This window comes from Haemorhous mexicanus, chromosome 6, assembly GCF_027477595.1.
Source record: "Haemorhous mexicanus isolate bHaeMex1 chromosome 6, bHaeMex1.pri, whole genome shotgun sequence".
Lineage (NCBI taxonomy): Eukaryota > Metazoa > Chordata > Aves > Passeriformes > Fringillidae > Haemorhous > Haemorhous mexicanus.
The window spans coordinates 29,436,546-29,452,256 of NC_082346.1; the positions used below are offsets into that span (position 1 = coordinate 29,436,546).

The 15,711-nt window shown below is 39.9% G+C and overlaps 1 protein-coding gene across 5 annotated transcripts; it reads right to left on the reverse strand.

The window, feature by feature from the left end:
• Positions 1-15,702, reverse strand: DNAL1 (dynein axonemal light chain 1). 5 transcript variants are annotated; one of them, XM_059849585.1, is made up of 9 exons: positions 15,609-15,665; positions 13,045-13,083; positions 10,577-10,657; positions 10,052-10,161; positions 9,331-9,386; positions 7,775-7,830; positions 6,433-6,559; positions 5,842-5,985; positions 1-3,986 (listed from the first exon to the last, which is right to left on the reverse strand). In XM_059849585.1, the coding sequence occupies exons 4-9, from the start codon at positions 10,084-10,086 to the stop codon at positions 3,907-3,909; spliced, it is 498 nt and encodes a 165-aa protein (XP_059705568.1). In that variant the 5' UTR covers positions 10,087-10,161; positions 10,577-10,657; positions 13,045-13,083; positions 15,609-15,665; the 3' UTR covers positions 1-3,906. The 5 variants fall into 5 exon arrangements, with proteins under 5 accessions (XP_059705568.1, XP_059705565.1, XP_059705564.1 ...); XM_059849582.1 differs by lacking the exon at positions 10,577-10,657 and having other exon boundaries at positions 5,842-5,982; positions 15,609-15,702; XM_059849581.1 differs by lacking the exon at positions 10,577-10,657 and having other exon boundaries at positions 15,609-15,697.
• Between the last annotated feature and the right edge of the window lie 9 nt (positions 15,703-15,711).

A 15,711-nucleotide genomic window follows, 5' to 3' on the forward strand; every position in this document is an offset into this window, starting at 1 on the left:
TTAAAAGATTGAAAAATATTTATGTATCAGATGACAACAATCACAATATATCAGCATTTTTAAAGCCTTAAGTTATTTTCTATTCTAAAATATAGAGGCAATAAGGAACAGCATTTACATGCTATCATACTCTAAATACATTGCTTCCTGAGCAGCCAGGAAAGTTTAATGAGAATGAAATTTAGTTTTCAAATACTCTTCACAAGCTGAACTATTTCATTACACATCAGCCAAAGACATTTGTATAAAATAAGGTTATATTATTTTTGAACAAGTTTCACAGAATAACATTTATAAACATAGGCCTAAATAATTTAAACACAGCAAATTTAACAGCTTTCATGCTACAAAATTACTGTATAAAAAAGATTGCCAAAGGGGATGTTAAAAGTGCTCTATTACTTGGAAGTTTTTCTAGAGGAGCCTACTTCTAGTGTAACCTGAGTCATCTGCTGGTTCTCAGGTCTCTTCTGTCATTTTTCCATCAGTTCTCAATAATCACTGCATACATCAGTCAGCTCTTTGAAGACAGGTGAGTGTGCCAACAAGCAAGCAAAAAACCTAGCTAGTTCCTACCACTAAGTTAATTTTAGAATATTTCTCTAAGGAATAAAGTGGGTGTTAGTCCTCTGTAACTTCACTGGGAAAAGCAGAATTCCACATGGCTTGCACATTTTATATGGGTGCCCTTTTCATTCATGAATAATAGTGTACTTACTACTTCACTGGATGTGGTGTGATAGGGAACAGCAGAGTGCACAAGTGAAAGCCAGGCCCTCCAGCATCTCACTCTAATGTCCCTGTGGGCACGCAGGCCAAGGTGTCACTGTCACCTAATACATAACATCGTGTAGCACCACCAATATACAAACCAACTGTTTTAATTCTACACCTCTCATGTCTTCCATCACATCCAGTGTCTAATTTTAAAGTGCAAATTTAAAAATTTAGGGAAACTTTACTTTGGAGGAGAAAAAGTTTGGGAAGGTTGTTTTGTTCTTGAGAGTAATCATGACTTATTAGGCAAAGCAAGATAAAGTGAAGCTTTGAGACAAAGCATCTCCTGATAAACAAAAGCCACAATTCTTTTCTTACTGTATTGTTTCAATGAGACTGACACACAGTTTTTATCAGAAGGATTTTAAATTATATTCTAAAACTAGATGCTCCCTTCCTTCAAAAATTATTTTTTCCCCTTTTTTGTTGGTATTTATAATGCAGCCGCCAAAGAAAAGAGTTAGAGAATTTGTGCTGTTTCATCTGTGGAAAGCACCAAAGCCAGCAGGCCACACAATTCCCCCAGCTCTCCCACCACCTACAATAGCTTTGGACTGATCCCTGTAGGTGTAGCCTCTACTGATCACTTACAAGAGCCAGGAACTGCCCTTATCCCTCACAACTTGTCAATGGATCTGTGTTTCACTTCAATCATTACAACATAGACCACTAAGTTTCTGTTCTGCTCTCAGAATGCCCCAATATAGCCAAAGTGTAGAGTATTTGCTGTATCTAATGTAACCTTCAGAAATGTACAGACTTAGGCCATATTTAAAGAATCAACCAGCAGGATTACTTGGCATTGGACTATGCTCATCACTCCCTTTTCCTCCTGTCCCAATCATGTGTGGAGCTAACCCAACCATACACACCACTTGGAGCTGTGCTGGGAGAGACCAGGTCCCACAGCTTCAACCACTTTTCTTCGTGGCCAAGCACTAGGAGAAGAGCACCATGTGGTCTTTACTGAAAATATCTTCAAACACAGAGATGAATTTGGCATTTCTGCTTGTTGGGAGCATTCAGAAGGCAAGTTTTGAGTCAGTCAAGCTCTGGCTCACATGAACCATGCTTTGACTGCAGTGGTCAAGGGCACAGCCAATCCCCTGTGGGCCCCGCCAGCAGGTGGGGCCGGCAGGGCCTAAGTGTGCCTCGGGCTCTGTACTGCCCAAGCACACAGTTCCACCTTGCCAAGAGTGGTTGGCAGCAAGTGAACAGAGTAGCTTGGCTTCAAAAGATGTGTGAAACGACTGCTGACTGTAGACACTCCTCCATGGTGCTTCTTGGTCAATGCTGCCTTTACTCATGATAAAGCTAGAATACTTCTAAAGAAATAACAAACAAAAATGAAGTTGTCTAAACCCAGTGAACTAGCTAAGAAAGTGGTTTCTAGTAAAGAGAACAGCTGCCTGGAAATAGTTTGTGCTGGGTGAAGAATGTCCAGAGTTTTTGCCATTGTGCTCTTGGCTTACTTATAGTAACGGATCCAAATCAAACTCAAACCTCTTCAGCAAATGCCAGCTTAAATCAGAATGCTTTAGAATTCCTCCAATAATCACAGATTAAGTAGCAATATATTGAAACTAAACTGTGATTGTCTTGTAATCATTTATTTCACAGTGTTCACTTAGAAACTGATTAGCGAATTGCCTACTACAGTTACACCTGGAGCTTGAGCTCTGTACCACTGTTGCCTGGGCCAATTCTACCGTTCGTCTCTGAACTTGGCTTCCAAGATTTCAAGTCCTGCCGCACCTTTATGAACAAAATAACTAAGAGTGGCATTCTGACCCCATCCCTTCTATGCCTGGGCTGGAACCAGCAGATATACTTGATGTCACTTCAATTTAAAAAAAAGATGGTACCACAAATTAGAAGAAAAGCATGTCAAAAAATCAAAAAGGAATGCAGAAAAATCTACTCGGGTGACTCCATCTGTTCTTCAAAGAGAAGAAGAAAAACTGCACTATTGGCATCCCACAGTGCAGTCAGGTATGTCTTCATTGTTTAATACTTTTCACTAGAAATAGCCACATAAAGGGGCTTTACTAAAACTGGTTACCCTGCAATATAGCACATTCAGTACCTCTTCAATACTTTTTTTACCAATGCCCTCATCATCTCATCTCAATCTCATCTCAATCTCATCTCATCTCACTGTCCCCACTAACTACATACACTTTCTCTCACTGCTTATACCTGTGCTTTCACAAAAAATTAGTATCCCCAAAATCAAAATTTTCTGTCCTCGAGGCCAGGTCTTCTGTTTGCTGTTAGTTTCTCTGTTACTATCAGCCTCCTTAGTTACAGGAAGATTCCAGAGCTAAGAAGGGTTATGTCCACCAGTGACTCAATCCAAAGCCAGAAACCAACTGTAGGCTAATAGGCCACATATTCCAATCTAAAGTAATGTCTTAGTAAGAGACAAAGCCCAAAGTTAGCAGGTATTTTAGTCTTACAGAAACCATGCAATGAATTCCCATTGCCTCTTAAAAATAAATAAATATATAAGTTATACATGGCCTTCTAAGCAATGCAATTGAGTTCCAATGTAAGAAGCCCATTTCTAGAGTTTAGGCCAGGAACAAGTGCTCATCAGACCAATACCTTTTTTTGTGCGTATTCAACTACTGGGCCTGTTCAGCAAAACACTTCAAGGAATGAAAGGCAAACTCACACATGAAAAATATTGAGAAAGTCCCATGACATAATTAAACACAACAAAACTCGTCAGTTGTCTCTAAACCACAGCGTTATTCTTCTGGCCTCAGAGTTTCCAATTCAGTGTTGGCCAGCAGCACCAAATAAGCTAAAACGGCTCTTTTATAACCCAAGAGTGAACAACAAGCACCACTAATCAGGAATTAAAAATAGCTATGTATTAATTTAAATAAAGATCTCTTGCTAGCCAAACAGCAGGTAAACTCCGCTCCACTAGTCTCTACAGAAGGTGTCATAAGCTTGACAAAACCAGTGTGAGCAATTTTTGGTAACTAACTCTTTGGGTGAGAGACTGTGGAGATAAAATGGTCTTTTAAAAACCGCCCAAAGATTTTCTTCAAAACAATTACTTTTATAAAAGTTTATGTGCAAAGCTATCTGGATTTAATACCCAATAAGAAAGTGTCATCAGTTTCCTCCTTCTGCTCCTTCTACTCCTTCTGCTCCTTCCGCTCCTTCTTCCTCCTCTCCTTTAACAACTAAGGTACCTGGGAGAAAAAAAAATAGGAAAAGAAGAAGTGGAAGACATAGTTAATTATGATCTACCTGAAATTATGATCTTATCTGAATTGTGATCTTACCTGTCCTGTTGGAAAGAGCCAAGAGTTGTATTTCCTTCCTGTTTCTAACCAACCTGAACTTTTGCATACCTCAACTGGTCTTAACTAGAAAAGCCTTCAACTTATGAGCTCCTCTGTTGGATGTTTTTCCAACTTCTTGGGTAACAGGGAAGAAAAAGGTACTAAAGTATGGTCTGCAAAGATCAGCCCCACTTGGTCTCTGGGAGATGCACCAAGTCAGTTCAACTGCTAACAACCAATCAGCACATCACCCTTCTCTTGTGGGGCCCCTACTTTGTGCTGCCTTTTCCAGGACATATACGCCCAAGTTTTAGTGTGGTTAGTAAGTGTAACCTTATGCTACCAAGGGCACTTTTTGCCCACAAATATGTGCCCCATTCCTTTTTTTGTTTTACATTCTAAACTTTTCCTATTACAACAGCAAATGGACCACTGAAGGCCATCCTTCCTAGCAGTGCAATTCTCTCATCAGGCTTCTGCTTTCTAATATTTTTTTCACTGCAGTTGATCTGGTTTTAGATAGAGTCTGGTAATAGACTTCCCATCCACTACTCCCTGTAGTGAAGCTGTCTCCTCTTGTGTCCTCCTCTGTCTCCACCCTTCCCTTCCCTTCCCTTCCCTTCCCTTCCCTTCCCTTCCCTTCCCTTCCCTTCCCTTCCCTTCCCTTCCCTTCCCTTCCCTTCCCTTCCCTTCCCTTCCCTTCCCTTCCCTTCCCTTCCCTTCCCTTCCCTTCCCTTCCCTTCCCTTCCCTTCCCTTCCCTTCCCTTCCCTTCCCTTCCCTTCCCTTCCCTTCCCTTCCCTTCCCTTCCCTTCCCTTCCCTTCCCTTCCCTTCCCTTCCCTTCCCTTCCCTTCCCTTCCCTTCCCTTCCCTTCCCTTCCCTTCCCTTCCCTTCCCTTCCCTTCCCTTCCCTTCCCTTCCCTTCCCTTCCCTTCCCTTCCCTTCCCTTAACCTTCCCTTCCCTTCCCTTCCCTTCCCAAAACCTTCCCAAAACCTTCCCAAAACCTTCCCAAAACCTTCCCAAAACCTTCCCTTCCCTTCCCAAAACCTTCCCAAAACCTTCCCTTCCCTTCCCTGCTGTTATTCTGACTCTATGTTAGCATTACCACTCCTGCTGTCCCCTTCATTGCTTTAGTACACAGGGGAAAATAGTGAACTAACATCTCCATTGACAGAAATTAACATATTTAAAAATAGACTTCAAAATGATCTAATTTTTAATCACTAAATGGTTGAATATCTTTTCATACCAGTGTCTTAAATAGGAGAGGACAGCTCACAAATTGAGGCTCACTGCAGTAATGGAGGGGGATATTCAGGCATTTAGGAAATTTGCATGCAGGTTTGAAAATTTGCCCTTGCATCAGAAGCAAACCAGAGCATACTCCTGTCTATCTCCATTATCTCATGTCACCTCTTTTGTTGGGAAAACTGTAATTCAACTTGGCAGATGAAAGCTTTTTTGTTAACTTATTTAATGCTAAATCTTTCCATTCCCTGTTAGGTATTTGATAAAACTCCTTGGGTAACTACAGAATGATGCCCAGCTGTAGTTTGCAAGACCACTTGGATTTAGCACTCCTAAATCCATCAGACACCACGGCCAGGATCTCAGTAACTACTTCTGAATAACTCTGAAGAGGAGGGAGGAACATTAATTTCATGGGCGCACAGAAGAATCTCTGAGGTTATGTTTAATTTCCCTGTGGTTGTCTTTATATTAAGCTTTTAACTCACCCCAATTGCCTCTTGCCCCAAACTCACCATCCAGCTTTTTCAGCTTGGGTACCCGTTTGGTTGCTTCTTCAATCCAACTGTTCTGATCAGCAGCAAATTTCTCTTGTAGTGGATTGCCTACAAACACCAGCTCCTCTAGTACTGGCACCTCTGCCAGCCTCACAAACTCTGCTGCAACCATAAAGGTGAAAACAACAACCAAATTGTGGAACATAGAAAGTACATATGCACCACACATTCCTTTCACACTCAGTGTAAACATAAAGAGCATGGGATACAACAGGAGAAGGACTGCTTGGGCTCTAACTGGTGTCAGGTTAAAGAACAGGGATGTGCTTTAAGAGAGGTTGGAGAAATATGATTCAAAGCATGAACTTAGTTGGACTTTAAAGTTAAATTCAATATTGTATTGAAATATTCTATATTCAATATTCTAAATTCAATATTCTATTTTTAGTCTCTTGCATGAGTGGATGTTTAGGGATTTTGCACGTGTCTGCAGGCTTGTCAGTTAAAATCAAAGCTCCATGAGATACAGCACTATTTTTCACTTGGTGACTTAACTCATGCATTCACCAAACTACAGAAGTCTCTACAGAGTAGAGATGCATGGCTTACCCCAGTCTTTCACCAAATTATTTGACATATAAAGAACCTTCAGTTTCTTCATTACACGGATACCCCTCAATTTCTCAATTAAGTTGTATGAGATCCACAGCTCCTCCAAAGTTTCAGCAACTGCCTCCTGGAAAATGACAGGACTACTCAGATAAGCAGAAGTACATCTTCCTTATTATTCATATTCTTTCTTCACCTTCTACAGGTAACATCATGTGACAAAATACTAAGGTATATTGGTCCTCATTTCCTTTTAAGCAGGTCCCTAATTATTAGGCATGGCAAATGCTCATGGGAATTAAAAGGCAAAGTTATAAATGCAAGTATATGTAAGGAGAACAGAAATCACTATATTAGAATAAAACAAGACTGTAGCTGGCTGCAGTAGTTCTTAAGGCATAGGGGCAGAGGAGACAAATCTGCCTGCTTGTGCACTGCAAGCACAGTGTGTGAAGAGAATGCAATTCAACAACTGCTTTGGAAGGGATGTTACACAGTGTGAGAGCATTATTCATCCTGGTATATTCTGGTATGTTTGTATCTGCTGGCTAGAAATCACATTCCTAATTCTTTCTAAAGAAAGGTTTTTTTAAACCAGTCATCACACACTAACTCTGCCTTTCACACTTAAGAGATATGGCATCTCTGAAGGTGAGAACAGCTTTGAGGTGGTACAGAATCTCTTGAGAAAGAATTTATATAATCATTTTAAAAATACTGATTGAAAAAAGTATTCTTCTGGCCTGAATTCAAATGTAACAAAATTGATCCAATTTTTTCCTCAACTAATTTTCCCCTACTATGTAGACTTAGTCCTGCTACCATCAACTCTAAAGCAATACTGTTTCAGGTGCCAGTTAACATAAAAGGGACTGACTCTGAGGTAGTGTGTTTTTACAGGACTGCAAATATTTGTATTAAAGAAGTATCTTCAGGTAGAAAATTCTGCATGCAAAAAGTCTGCAGGAATTATATTCATGTAAAGCCAGCAGAATTTAAATGGCTTCACAGATAGACAGCAATTTTCAAATAGAAGTTCTGATTATCTTTATTAAAGAAAAGAAAATCTCTCTTCCTAAAATTTTTCAGTGTAGTAAATTAAGGTAGAAAAATTTCCAAACATTAAGAGAATTTGAACCAAACAAAGTGAACAACTATCTGAAAATTCAGAAGCAATTTGTAAGAGTGTGAAGAGGTGATAGCAAAAGGAAAATATAAAAGGTTAGTGCCTAACCTATTATTCACTTAATTTTATTGAATTCGGGAAAGACTTGTAAGAACACAGGGAAATTACCCCATAATCTATTTTGTTACTGAAATATTGATACTAAAAAGCACATACCAATCCATTCAAGTTCTTTATGTTATTTCTTCCCAAAGACAGAATCCTCAAATTTTCTGCAATAAATAAAAAAAGTCTTGTTAATAAACAGGGTTTCTTTAAAATAAGAAGATGCTGTAAGTCAGGTAAAATGACATATTCTGCTTACAAACTGCACTCTGAACAGGCTGCCTTAAGAAAGAATGACCTAACAGAAACAAAACCTCCTGACCTAAACAGATCAGCAGGAATTGATATAGGGGAAAGCTCAGAAATACACTCATGAACACAAAGCTGCTCATGTATAAATTACCTATTGAAATTCAGTTTTGATAAATACTGAACAAAAATTATTATTTTACCTTGCACCTGAACTCTAACTGCTGACTTGCGTCTTTTGATCTTACATAATTCATATCCCATCTTCTCCAGGCAAAAGGGGTTCTGATCTTATTTTAAGGCAGCAGATTTGGTTTCTATACTACAGGCAGCATAAAAAGCTGCCTTACAGATACCTGATGAGAGACATTCAACTTAGTTCTAGTTTGTCTGACTTTAGCATCAAATACTTGGTATAGACTGGATGTTTTGAATCTACATTAATATAAATATTTAAGATGGTTTAACAGCTTTAAATGTTTTGTACCACTAAAAAATTTCATTGGTTCACTTCTATGTATAACTGCCTAATTATTTTTTCTCAGTTACTCAGTATTAAAGAACAGTTATTTGAAAAGACTACTGGAATATTTTTCCCTGACTAGTATTTCCAAATCTTTTGAAGTCTGAGCTTATGCAAAGAAATACGTTCGTCAAGCTCTTTGGCAGATCTCTTGGTGTGCAGTTGGAAAGGATGAGATTCCAGGTTCCTTATCTATCCAGCTGGCATTTTAATAGGAACAGAAAAGCCTGGAAGCTCCCCTTCAAAACCTGCAGCTCTTTGCCAGCCTCATGCCACAGTCAAAGTCTTGAGGACAGACCATTAAGACTTCTGTTCCAAAGTCAGTAATCCAAGAGTTTCAAAGACAGGTGTCCAAGAAAGAGAAGCTCTACTTCTAGGCAGGCAGCACTTCTATTTATAAAGGATGAACAAAATGAAACCAAGTATATCCAATCTTCTGCAAAGTGGAATGACATTTTGTCCATCCAGGTCTACAACACTCCAACCTCACTGCAACCAGTAATGCATTTGCAGAGTTGTTGAACTGCAGACTGTCTCCATCAGGAGCATGGAAAATGATCATGAGATCACTCTAGAACTGATTAGGTGTTGAATAGCACAGCAAGGCTCACTGGAAGGTACTGAAGTGCTTACTGAATGGAATTTTTTGATTGTTGCACTGTGAGACAACTGTCAAGGCTAGTGCAAGGATACCTGCTGCAATACACCACTGCTGCTCAACATGCATTCTCCAGTAAGACTGGTCATTTTAAAGGTCACTTGTAATGTTCAATGAGGAGGGAATAAAAAAGGATAACAGGTATAAATAAAGCTGGACACATGTGACAAATGATGGCATATCTCCTAGCCAGGCAACTAGAAAACAAACACAATGGACAGCTGGCTTGTCACTTACTTAGGTTGTTCAAGTTGGCGATTCTATCAATGCAGTTTGTAGACAGTGATAGTTTCCTTTAAAAGAAAGAATAATCAATTCATAGTATATAAGGGATCACTACACTGAAGAGTTCCATGTCCCAACACCACTACATTAGAAATAATTATATGTTCTTGTCTCATTAGATGGTAAACTAACTGGATGTGTAACAGACTCAAAATATCCTCAAACCATTAAGATTTCTTCAACTTTATTTAGTTTATGGGAAAGTACCATGAGTTACTTTCATTAAATACTGGATTATCTTTTGATGCCTAGCCTTATCAAGTGCATGGATGGTTATTTCTTAAATTATTCTAATCTCTTTCTGGTAGTCCTGCTCAAATTGCCTCTTTTTTTTCCATGAATTTTGGAGTGGATCATAAACATGCCATTTAGCTGACAGGCTCCAAACACAAATCTATAATTATATACTGATAAACAGTATATAATTTTTCTGGGGACAAATATTAATACAGAATCTACCCTAACACCTTCTGAGTTAAGTTACAGGGATGTTTGAATTAAAAAGGGCAATTGTGTGCAGAAAAGAAGCTCGGTTAAGAAAAAAAGAAGAGAAAGTTGCTGCTTTGAAAGCCACACTTAAACACGGTAAACACATATTTGCAGTGGACAGCAGAAAAACTGAAAGGAAGAGAGGAGAATATTTTGTTTCCAACATGTTCTTAATTGAACTTACTCGCAGTTAACAAGAGCAGAGAGAGCGCCATCCATCTTTTCCACAGGAGGAACCTGCCCATACAGTTTCACTTCCTTTGCCTCTGAAGCCTTCTGGCCACTTTTCTCTTCCTAAGGAAAAGAGAAGGTAAGGAAGAGACTCACTGCTACATGCAATTACCAAAAATTACTATACTAAAATAATTACTCCAAAAGTGAATACTACAGAAGGAATTCCAATATACTTCTGGAAGGAGAAAGCATTCTGAATACGGTTATCAAGATTCCTGCTAGTGTAGCACAAAATGGTAAAGCTAGCTTATTTTCAAGGTATCAAAATAATTTATACATTACATATGCTGTGTTTTAAAAGTCGTGTAATACTTGAGCAATTTAATAAAGGAGTCACAAGGAATGAAGAAAAGATTGAAGGCTAAAATTCTTGATTAAGGTATTTTCATGGAGACTGACATACAGAAACCTCAGCTAGGGCCAATCTATAGCAGAAGCAGATTTAAAAGTTCTGACAGAAAAGTTTCCTTCTCACTTCGCCCAGAAATCTCAGAACTCATGCCCAGCTCACAACACAAACTGAATACAGGGGAGTGTGTTTCACAGCACTAAGAATCTAAAAAAAAAAAAAAAAAAAAATTCTAATTAGCCATTAAGAAAGTGTTGGGGAAGATGTCACACTTAAGAGAATACAGCAAAAGACAAATTTCCTATTTACAACCCAGGCTGATAATTCAGAGCCTTGGAAAAATGGACATAACTTCAGCATTTATGTTTATTAAAAAATATGGTCAATTAAAGCTTTTAAAATTCTGAAGTGATGGCAATTATTGACTGAACACTTGGAACAAGTATCTGTTCATAGAGTAGCAGCAGTTTTGACAGCTGCCTCCCTGACAGCACAAAGGGACCATTTTGTCAGTTCACTCAGTGTTCAGTGCAAGGACTGGAGATCCATTAACAAAGGAGAAATCTTGGCATTTTCAAAACAAGGACTCCTGTTTTCTCCTCCATTTCATGCATCTACTGAAAAGAGAGATAGCTGAATGTGCCCTGGTTTATATGACTACTTTGTAATTAAATTAATCATGTCCCATAAGTCTTTCAGTATCCCACAGCAGAACATCAGGTTTTGATAACATTATTTTTCCTCTTATGCACCCAAAATACTTCAGAAAACTTAATTTAATTTTTTAAAAAATCATGTTGTCTTGTACACTTATTTATATTCCAGTTTCTGTCCAAATTCAGTGCGACAGTATTACTCAAAATTAGCAAATAAGCACATCAGATGTTTTGCTGGAATATGGTGATACATGTTCAAACAAAGTAACTATCAATGTGAAACTTCCATTTTCTTTTCTAAGAACAGTACTGTATCTGTTTGTATTTACACTCAGTTTGTAATCTATGAGCTCATACCAACAAATAAAAATACATTTTTCCTTAAAAACAGGAAAGGGAGAGAGCTTCCAACACTGACTGGGCCAGCAGTGAGCTCACAGCAGTGAGCACCTCCAGGAGGACAATTCATCCAGCTTGCCAAGTACTTCTGGAAGCAGCTGCACAGCCACAATATGCCACAGAGAAAATATAGGTACAACAGACATATTTTTATAAGAAGAGGTAACATGTTTGCCAAGTTGAAGCTGCTTTGATTTCAAGTTGCTTTGATTTAACTAACGTCACCCTGACTGTAGGGCATAGGTAAACCCTTATACCAAAGGGAAGAAAAACATTCGGAATGCAACACAACACCAAATGCAATTGTACAAGTCACATGGATCCAGATTAGGAAGAGTAAAAGGAAGATTTAGACCCATCCCTAATAACTTGAACAGAAAAGCAAATTCAGCACTTTATGCCTAATGTTAATGGAAACTCACTGACACGGGCTGATTCTGTCTGAGACGTGACAGAGGAGCAAATGAAAAATAAATCTGTTAATAGGAAACATGGAGCTGAAGTTCTGGAGGGCATAAAAAATGAGAGAGGAAAAGCAAACTATTTTTATACACAGTTCGTACCTCTGCTAATGCTGATGTCTGCAAGTTGTTGCATTCTAGTTCTTACTAGGAGGGCAGCAGTGAAGTTTGTGGGATATGCCAACAAAACTGGAAAACCCCTGAAATACTGAAGTACTAAACAATGATAAAACTCAAAATGGAAGTAATCTTTAGTTACAAGCTACTACCTTGAGCTTCTGGTTTTCAAGTGTACCTACCCACGCTATCACATCCAGATCTTCAGAGGACAAAACATTTATAAATCATTGCTCTAGCAGCTGGCCAGAATTAGCAGGGAAGCATATGTACACCCAACAGCACATCTGTGCCTTCATCTAAAATTCAGAGACTGGGGATTCTCACTGGTTTTACTGGACAGTGAACCTGACTCTTGAGCATCCTACACCATCATTTGACATTACATCCCCATCCTTGCCAACACACAGCTTTTTAGAAGACCAGGTCAGTCACAACCAGACAAATGAGCTTCTGTATTAACAGAGTATTTTAACAAGAAAAAAAGCCCTAAGAAACTCATTCTGAGTGAAGCTTTGCACAATATGAGGGACTGTATGTCAAAAGACATGGAGAAGATTCACTGAATTCAGTACAGTGAGAATTTCACGCATGTTTATTCTGTGGGAAAGACTGCACTTGGGTAAAGTGAACAGAGCATAATTAAAACATAATACAACCCCAGCTTTGGATCTCTTTGTGACTTCAGGCTAATGCATATCCAGCAGAACAAGGCAGGAGGGCAAAAGAGACTAATCTTTACCAGTTGTATCAGTTTAACAGGAGCATAGAGAAAGTCCAACAGAATGTACTATACAACAACAACAACAACAACAACAACAACAACAGTAATCATCATTTTACTTTGTGAAACTTGTTCAAGCAGATGTTTCATGCAAACATATTTCCTACAATGTTTGACCAACAAAATTAGCTGAATACAGTCAAACCTCACGCCGCTAGACACTGTTCTAGTTCTTACCCATCTGGCTAGAGCTTCTTTGATGGTCGTTGCTTTTGCCTAAAAGTGAAACAAACTTAAGTGAATATTCATTGAATTTTTAAGTGGCTTGTTCACTGCAAATCTATTTCCTCTTCCTTCCCTCTCCCTATCCTGCTTGTTTGCCCCCCTTCCACCACTTTCCTGTATTATCTTGGGTCAATCTAGTCAAAGAAGTTGGAATTCCCCCCGTGTCCTGTAATTATGTGTTCTGGGGTACTTGGCTTCATTTTCAGAAGCAAACAGTGGGCTTAATGTCAGGACATTATCTTCCTGATCTTACTCTCTGTCCCATGGGACGCTGCTTATTAGCTTTTATGGTGAAATTCAATTTAAAGGCATAAGAAGTTCCTGCATTGAAAACTGTGGTCTTATGCTCTTAAACCCTCACACTTTCTATTGTGCATTAGCAACTTCCTGTCTGAGAGCAAGTCTGTGACCAGAAAATGATACAGCCTCCTAAAATTCACTGAAGAAAATGAGGTACATCTTGCCGAAACTCAAGAGCAATCTGGATTACATATATCTGGGGTTTCTTTCCAATTGTTTTGCATTGAGTTACACCGTGTGATGTGAAAACATTTATGTGGTGTTATTACTCAGTTTGGAAAAACCTGAGAGCTGCTTTTTAAAGCTTTTTAAGGACTGACCCACTGACCCACTGACCAACTTTCTGTTGTCACTCTTACTTTTCCACCTCACATCAGAGTCTCAGTGAAACCACATAAAGCTATCCAAAACAGTAGTATATAACCAACATGTTTAATGCTTCTCTAAACATTAAACATATTCCAAGATGTCTTTTGGATTAAAAAGGTTTCAGAGATCAATCTTTTACAAACAGTGATCAGTAGCCTTCTTTCTACAAATACAGGAAGACTCTAGTTTTGACATCTATGTTGCTCTTAAGTGTAGTAGGGCGTGGATAAAAGCAGCATTTCAGGTAATCAAATATATAACCCCCCACACTGTAGAAGTTGAAAACAACAAACTAACTTTCCCCAAAAATCTTACAGGCAGCCACCTCAGTCACAAAGCTTTAGTGCTGGCTATTTTACTCTGGACCACAGGAAACTCTGGTGCCAGCAATAAAAGGCAACAGCTGAGGCAGCTTTATATAAGAAAAGGCCACAGCCACCAAACACTCAGCAACAGCCTAAGAGCCAGCAACACCAGGGAGCCTGAGCATGCATCTCAGACATCAACATGCACCTCCATTTCGACATCCTCAGATGTTCCAGCTGTTTCTGCCCACTGACAGACATTCATTTCAATCTGGTCTATACCAAATGATAGCTAGCTCTAAGTCCCATTGGAGATGACCTGCAAACTTGAGCCCCAGCAGTAGCTCCCCACTTTCTGCCAGAGATGAACATCTGCGTGACCTCCTCTGGTTCAGAAGAACACATCCTTAAGTTCCCACTACAACAGCCTCATTCAAGCCAATTAACAGCAACCAGTATGCAGGCAAAAACAGCTGGCTTCCAGTTAATTGGGGATTTTTTGGCAGAAACTTCACTGCCTTTTTCGTAATTATGGCAGCCAATCACCACAGCATTTGGGTACATGATCTCAGTCACTCTTGTTGAAGGCAGAAATGCATTCTTAAGATCAGTGGCTGCTTGCTGTTTCAAAGTCATGCCTAAAAACAATTTGGACTTTAAAGCTACTGATCCATGTGAGCACAGGGAGCAGCTTCTTCCCTGACCTCCGTACACTTATCTCTGCTGATTTGATGAAAACATGGATATCAGCACAGCAGGTTATCTGGAGAGCACATATCAGGGCCTTCATTTTCTTTGAGATGCACTTGAAATTTCTGTAGGTAAATCAGAGTATCTTCTGCCGCAGGAGGTTACTTAAGGGAAACTTCCTCCAAGAAGCTTACCTGCACGGTTCTTCTGCCTGCTTATTCAACAATTTTCTACAGGTATTTAGACTAAAGAAAGTCATAATACTTTATTTTAAAATATTCAAAATGCCAAGTGATCAGTGGTCACGCTGAAGAGTCACCATCAACATGGCAGGAAGAAGAAACAGAATCTCTGAAGGGGAAAATAACCACACCTGTACTAGTAACAGTTGTAACAAAAGATGTATTCCCCGCCCCCCAAAACATAGCAGTTGCACACATAGTATCTACAAAATTTAGACCCCCAGGAAAAAGCAAAACAGCGACACTTCGCCTTTATTTGCAGACATTTATTTGTATTTAAAATAGATGAAATCGGAATTGCACAGCAACAGATGCCAAGCTAATCGCTATGGTGATCACCGATACTGCCGCCTTAAAACCACGTACTAACGGAGCTTTGGGAGTTTGTGACTCTCCTCTTTCCTCGCTTCTCCCCGAAATCCCCCTTTCCCAAGGCACAGCAGCAGGCCACCGGCCCCCGCCTCAGCCTCCGCCCCGAGCCCCGCGCTCCCTCCCGGTCGGCTCTCGCCGAGCCCGGGCTGTTCGGCGGGGCCCGGCCCCGGAGGGCTCCGCGCCGCCACCGCCGGCCCGGGGGCCTCTCCGACCCCCGCCGCCGGGCCGCAGGACTCACCATGGTGCCGTGGATACCGCGAACGCTCCGGTTGCTACGGGCGCGGAGAACGCCCCGCCCGGAACTCGCGTAGCGGCGGCGGCCCGCGGCGCCTTGTGGGAGT